This window comes from Glycine max, chromosome 9 (genome assembly GCF_000004515.6).
Source record: "Glycine max cultivar Williams 82 chromosome 9, Glycine_max_v4.0, whole genome shotgun sequence".
Taxonomy (NCBI): domain Eukaryota; kingdom Viridiplantae; phylum Streptophyta; class Magnoliopsida; order Fabales; family Fabaceae; genus Glycine; species Glycine max.
In genome coordinates, this window is record NC_038245.2 from 36,728,445 (window position 1) to 36,735,226 (window position 6,782).

At 30.0% G+C, this 6,782-nt stretch overlaps 1 protein-coding gene across 3 annotated transcripts; it reads right to left on the minus strand.

Annotated features, from left to right (window-relative positions):
* Positions 1–359: 359 nt before the first annotated feature.
* Positions 360–5,218, minus strand: LOC102668987 (taxane 13-alpha-hydroxylase). 3 transcript variants are annotated; one of them, XM_041004918.1, is made up of 5 exons: positions 4,920–5,217; positions 4,379–4,430; positions 2,584–3,679; positions 1,480–1,943; positions 360–841 (listed from the first exon to the last, which is right to left on the minus strand). In XM_041004918.1, the coding sequence occupies exons 4-5, from the start codon at positions 1,866–1,868 to the stop codon at positions 544–546; spliced, it is 687 nt and encodes a 228-aa protein (XP_040860852.1). In that variant the 5' UTR covers positions 1,869–1,943; positions 2,584–3,679; positions 4,379–4,430; positions 4,920–5,217; the 3' UTR covers positions 360–543. The 3 variants fall into 3 exon arrangements, 2 of the variants coding, with proteins under 2 accessions (XP_040860852.1, XP_025979555.1); XR_003262856.2 differs by lacking the exon at positions 1,480–1,943 and having other exon boundaries at positions 4,920–5,214; XM_026123770.2 differs by having other exon boundaries at positions 1,480–3,679; positions 4,920–5,218.
* Positions 5,219–6,782: the final 1,564 nt, after the last annotated feature.

A 6,782-nucleotide genomic window follows, 5' to 3' on the forward strand; every position in this document is an offset into this window, starting at 1 on the left:
TATTGAATGAAAATAAATATGACTCATTTTTTAAATAGTTAAATATTTAAAATAAATTTAATGCTATACAATATATAATAATATATTTTTTAATATTTAATAATTAAATAATCAAAATAATTTTAATGCTAAACAATTTTGAATCTTACACAATATTCTTGTAGTAACACATAAAGAAACTTGGATTAAACAATATTACAAAATTAAAAGATGAATGATATATAATTTCTTATTGACGGTTCCGGTCTACAATTGAGTATATATATTCAATAAGGATTTAATAAAATAATTTAATATTTAATAATTAAATAATCAAAATAATTTTAATGCTAAACAATTTTGAATCTTACACAATATTCTTGTAGTAATACACAAACAAACTTGGATTAAACAATACTGCAAAATTAAAAGATGAATGATATGTTATTCCTTATTGACAGTTTCTATCTACAATTAAAAGATAAATGATATGTAATTAAACAATACTGCAATATCCTTTTGACAGTTCCTCCCTTCTTTTGTTCATAATAGGAATCATCCTGTCTACAATTCTTGCCCTGGCTCGGCAGGGAGATTGATGGGAAGAGAATGAATTGCTTTAAATGCCAAAGTAAAATCTACAAACAAAGCCTCCTTAGTGTGCTCATCCTTAATGTCAAACAATAGATTGCATGCTATCTCATAGGACAGTTTCTTCATGAAGACCACAGCTCCAATGGTTTCATTCTCTCTGAATTCTCTCAATAATGTGGCATTCACCAATTCATCCATCTTTTTGACATAGTTCTGAAGGCATTCAGGTTTCAAAAATTTCAACATTTCCCCTTTGACTAACCTGTATCTGCATCAAACATTGACAAAGCCTCAAAACAAATGACTAGTATCCTGTTGCGTAACATGTGAGAATCACACTGAGATCATAATATTTGATTATCCAGGAATTGATTATTTTTTGCCAATTTCTTTTTGGGATTTTGAAAATCAATTTTGCAGTGTGTAGAAATAATTTTGAGAGGATGAAACTTTCTAACTTTTCTTTAGACATAAATTGATTTTGGGTATGAGACCTGAAAATATATATTTACACTTCTAAAGTGATTTTACTTTAGTATTCAAAACAAAATCAATTATTTTAAACTCACTTATAAATATCATTCCCTAACACAAATTAATCTTTTTAACCACAACTCTTTCAAATTCATTTCTATTAAATTTGAAACAAGGACCACCAATAATTCCCTTTATAACAGTACTAATATCACAGTAATGAGTTATCTAAATACTACCACTAATCCAAAAAATCACTTATCCATTATCCAACTATCCATAATCCATCCATTCAGAGGTTAAACACCTTATTTCAAAGTGTCATCATTTGAATCAAGATCATCATCATATAAGAATTATTTTGACATTTCATCCAAATCATTTAAACAGACAACTTAAGCTGAATTAGTGAGTTAAGTTGAAATTATGTACCTTGGTCCTGTAAGTTCAACTAAGCTTTGCCTTCCAAGTATCTTTCGCAGGGTGAGGGGTTTCTTAGAAGAAAGCAAATCATCTGGTGAACCAAGGACAAACTTGTTTCCTTCTTGTCCAATTACTAAGACTGTAGGGAACCCCATTAAAGAGGTTTTGAAGATAGGGCCATACTTAGATATCCGTTCTTCCAACCAAACAGAACCCTTATCTTGTCTCTGTGCTTTGAGAAAACTAAGTGTCTCTCCGATGATAGGGTACCCCAGAGACCCTTTTGGAACATTTTTTGGAACATTTTTTGTTTGACTTTTTGATAGACACTTTGAGAGTAGAAAAGCTAAACTCAAAGTGAATGCAAATAGGACAAAGAATAGTATCCCGTAAACCATTGACTTTAGCCTTAACGAATGTTGAGGTTTGGCAAATATAATGAAACAGTGACTTCAAATCATTCAGAGTAATAGCTATGTGAATCAAATGATAGAAAGACTTAGATAACAGAAATCATACATGGCCTTCTTAGACTTTCAGTGATGAAGAAAGAGAAGACATTTAAGAAGATTTTTTAATTTTTTAATTTGGTACAACTAATCAAATGAATAATTAAATCAATTGAATAATCAAATCAATGGGATCAAGATGTTTTATAGTTAAATTTTTAAATCAAAAGGATTGTAGGATCAAAGAATTAAGTATGTTCTATCTATGGTTTCATCTATAAGGAAGCATTTTAGAACATAATAAGGTAAAAGGCAGTGCTGCAGACTGCAACAACTAGAAATATATAACTACCATGATTGATATTGATGATATGCAAATATCAACATCTTTTGTTACTTACATCTGTCCAAAAGTTAGAGGCATGGGTGGGTTACAAAGCTTGATGAATAAACACAGGGAAGAATAAATACAAAGTGAAGAAACCAAAGTTCTTATAATAAACACAAGCACCTACAGTGCAAGGTCTGTTCCTAACAAATTTGCAAAAATACTCACAATACAAATTAACAAAATCAAACAATGAGTACCCACAATACAAAACTAATGAAATCAAACAACTAAATAAAAAATAAATTACAAATTAACGAAAAAAAATGAACACACCGTGGCACAACGAGAGTGTGGGTCGAAATCGCAAGGGAATGAGACTATGGGTCGAGATCGGAGTTCTTGGAACGTCTGAGAAAAGAGAGTCCCCGCAGACTGATGAGTGAGTGCTGGTACTGGAGAGAGGAGTTCTGGAAACCTCTGAGGAGAGACCGAGAGAGAGGAGTAAGTACCGCAGAGAGAGGAGTGAGCCCTGGTATGGAGAGAGGGGTGAACAAAGAGACGAGTGACCGCTGTTATGGAGAGGGGGTTCGTGTGGTGAAGCAAAAGAGAATTTTAAATTCTTTTCTTTTTGAAGGAATTTAAATTTCTGTGTTTTAAGTTAACTAAAATACTCCCTTAAAATGCTTTCTAAATGTTTTATTCAAACGAGGAAATTTAGCACACAACATTTCAATTTCTTTAAAAAAATGAATTACTTCGTTCAATTTCCACATCCAAATGCACTGTTAAGGAAAATCCATTGGAGAATAAGTCCAATTCCAACAATGGGTAATTTTAACTCCAATAGGATACACTTAAATTGTTGCAGTTAAAAAATTCATAGTTAAACCTTGGGTTGAACGAATAAATCTGCCTTTGATGTGCATTGTGTGGCTCGTCCCTTTTGTTGGCCATGCCGCTTCACCTTGTTCACCCTCCACCCTTAGTGTTGTTGTCAGCTCCAGTGAGGTTTCTAGAGATCACAGATTTTCCATGGTCGAGTCCCACTAGGGGCCATACCAGGTCGGGCCTCGAGGTTCGCACGTTCGATTCCTCCAATGATATTGAATTAATGAACACTAAAGTTGGCAGTGGTGGCGGAGATTTATAATACAATTTCACTAGGCCTTAAACTTTTATTTCAATGACGCAGACCATTAAAACTTCTGTCCAAAACTAACTCTAAGTTTATATGATCAAAACCTAACTTGTTTTAATCTTTATGAACCACGAAAACCACAATGTACAAAATTAATGCATCCAAACCTAAATTTGTAGAATTTAATCATACATATAGAATTTAATCTCTTGAAGAAGTTCGTCTGGTAGACAATCTAATCCCTCATCATGCTTCTGGTGCTTGTTTGCATCCATATCTCTAATTGCCTCCCTGTATATCATAAACATCCATCATCAAAATTAAAAGCAATAAACAACAAGAAAATCTTGAAATAAACTAAATTGCATAAGAAGCACGATATACACATATAGATTGTAACAACATTTATACAAATGGTATTAATATTTAAGACTTTTGGGTTGATCCTAGGTATTTTTTAACGACAACCTTATTGATGTTGTTGGGGTTGAAGGGATTCTGCACCTTTTTTTTTGGGACCTGGATTTTCTGCAGTTAGGCTTCACGCATTCAATCACGTAGTCAAGATCCCGTGGCTAATTTTTTCTTCTTTTATTTTATTAATTGCGTAGAAGTTGAGAAAAAAAATTGAAGGCTAAGATTGATGACTGTGTGACTGCGTAAATGTATGGAATGAAAACGAAGAAAGTTATTTCTTTTTCTTTTACTGTAATTTTAGAAAGTTATTTCGGCCTCATCAAACTTTGAAAGTTTAAACTTGTTTTTTATGTTTAATTTTAAAATGAACCGTAATTATTTAATTTTAGACTTGGACTATTTAAAATTTAAATTGTAATGGCCCAAATGTCAAATTACATAAATTAAAAATTGTAAAATAAATTTAAAATTCATAAAACAATTAAATACTCAATAAACGTCAACTTTTCAATAAAATTAAACGAATCTAAGAATAATGTTTGTTCCAACACTTTGAGACCAAGAATTACCTACCACAAAGCAAAGTTAGTTTCATCTTCCTTTGTTGCTTCCACACCTTTAATTTCTGCAAAAGGAGAAAAATAGAAAAATAACATGGATGAATACAATCCGATATTATAAAACAAATTAACAAACTAACAATTAATATTTTCCTAATATAGTATGGAAAAAGTAAACCTCAGATCTGGTTTCTCACCCAACAATAAATACAAAAATTTGTTATCCCATCTTCCTAAAATCACTTTATACATGTCTAAGTAGTAAATGGTTGAATAACATCATCAAAATATAAAAAAATACTAAGCGAGAAAGTTTCCGCTAGACAATTTCTATAGAGAGGACTATTTCCCTACATATATCTAATAATAACAAGCTTTAAGCATGCCTAAAAAAAAGCTTTAAGCAAGTCCTGCACAAATGAAAAGTGAGGTTGAATAATAAGCAACCACATAGAGCAAAAGGAAAGAGTAGTATTAATTGATAGAGAGAAAAATAATTGATCCTCTAAAAAGTAATAAGATTATTAGATCTTGATGAGGCAAGAAAATTAAACCTTGAATCTTCATCTTTAGAATCTCTCGATCAAGCGCAAGTTGATGTTCATATTGATCTCAATGATTGAAGATTTTGGTTTACATATCCAAAAAAAGGTAAGTCATGTTATGAGATTTAGCACGATGAGATATGAAAAGGATGAAAGATGTGAAAGGTATAAGAGCTACGCTAGGGTTTCAAAGGGAGAAGAAAAATCTAGTGATTAAGTTTTATGGTTAGATGTGAGAATTTGTTTTATGTAAGCATCATGATATGAATCTGGGTTTAATTTTAATGTTTATTTGTGAAACACTTTGACGGGTTCAATTTCTAATAGATGTAAAGATCCACAATAAAACTAGCCTAGTTAAACCCACTCAAACTCATTTTTTTTTTTTTTATCGTAGCCCAACCTATTTACATGCCTGAATTGAACCCAGTCTACTGACCGATTTTTTCTTGGCTTTTTTGGGTCCAAGTTGGGTGTTGTTCCCTGCCCACCCTCTTAACAATCATCCCATTAGGAAATATTTTTTGTTAAGTTCATTATATAAGTTACATGACCATTATTAGATTAAAATAATATTCTAACATGTATATACATTGTTAAATATAATATTAATTTAATAGATTGTGGTCTATGGTCTATAATTTACAAGTATAACACCTCTAACGAATAAGGTTTAAGTGTCTATCCTCCACTACAACCTTTCATGGATGCAACATGCATTCAACAAGAAAGTTTGGAACCTTGAGAGAGATTTTAATAAGGAGGTCTTGAAGAGCTTGTTTGTAGAGATGGGAATTGGATTCAATGTAGTCAAATTTAATTTCATCTATTTATGCAATAACTGTATTATATCTGCCAAATAAAGATCATGTAATTGAAATTTTAGATTAGTATTTTAACTTTTATTTATGAAAATAAAATATGAACCATCAAATCTTCGTCAAAAAGTAATTCAGAATTGCTAAATGTGTGAATGCAAGAAAAAATTACCATTCACATTATTCGAGTATATAGAAATTGTTAAGATTACTATACATATTATTTTATTATTCTCATATAGTAATTAGTGATTTAATTATTATTACGTACTCATTATTAAATTAATTTTATATAATTAATATTAATCCTATTTACTTATTATAAATAAAGGTTGTGTGATCATACACAACACATAGCATTACACAATAAAACACTTTTACACAATAAATCATTATTATTAATTAATTAAATACTATTTTTACATCTACTTTTGGTTTCTAATTTTGATGCAATTAGACAAAAACCGAGAAGAGCGCTAACTAATTAAATATAAACATCAACTGAGAAGATCACACATCGTTTTTGTATATGGTCGTTAATTCTTTTAAACAAAAAGCATTATGGTTGGGCCCTTTGACGACTTACATTTTACTCAAACCTTCCAAATTAACAAATTAGTCTTATTTCCTTTCATGTAAGGTATCAAATTCATATCTTGAAAAAAAATATAGAAAAACTTTATCTTTAAAATTGGTAAACTCAACTTAATATAAATTAGTCAGAAATAAGAAAAGACTAAGTTTGCTATCTAGACATAGTTAGTATAAAAAAACTATACTAAAAAATGTTTATTATGATTTTTAAGATAATTATTATAAAAATTACTTAAGAAACTTATATATATATATATATATATATATATATAAATTAGTAATTAAATGATAGTTAGTATGTGTTTCTTTGTTTATTTAACCCTTTTTTTTTTTTTACATTATTTAACCAATGTTATATACCATTTTGTTTTTACTAGCTGGATTATATGTATGCAGATCCTATCTTCAAACACATATACACACATGAGAAAAAAAATACGTGTAAGACAATTTTATTAAT

Bases quoted from the DNA above. Each gene is read 5' to 3' on its own strand.
- LOC102668987 (XM_026123770.2), bottom strand. From the start codon at position 1,868: ATGGTTTACGGGATACTATTCTTTGTCCTATTTGCATTCACTTTGAGT. The intron at 842-1,479 runs GTACATAATTTC...TGTTTGATGCAG, and splicing joins GTTGAACTTACAGGACCAAG to ATACAGGTTAGTCAAAGGGG.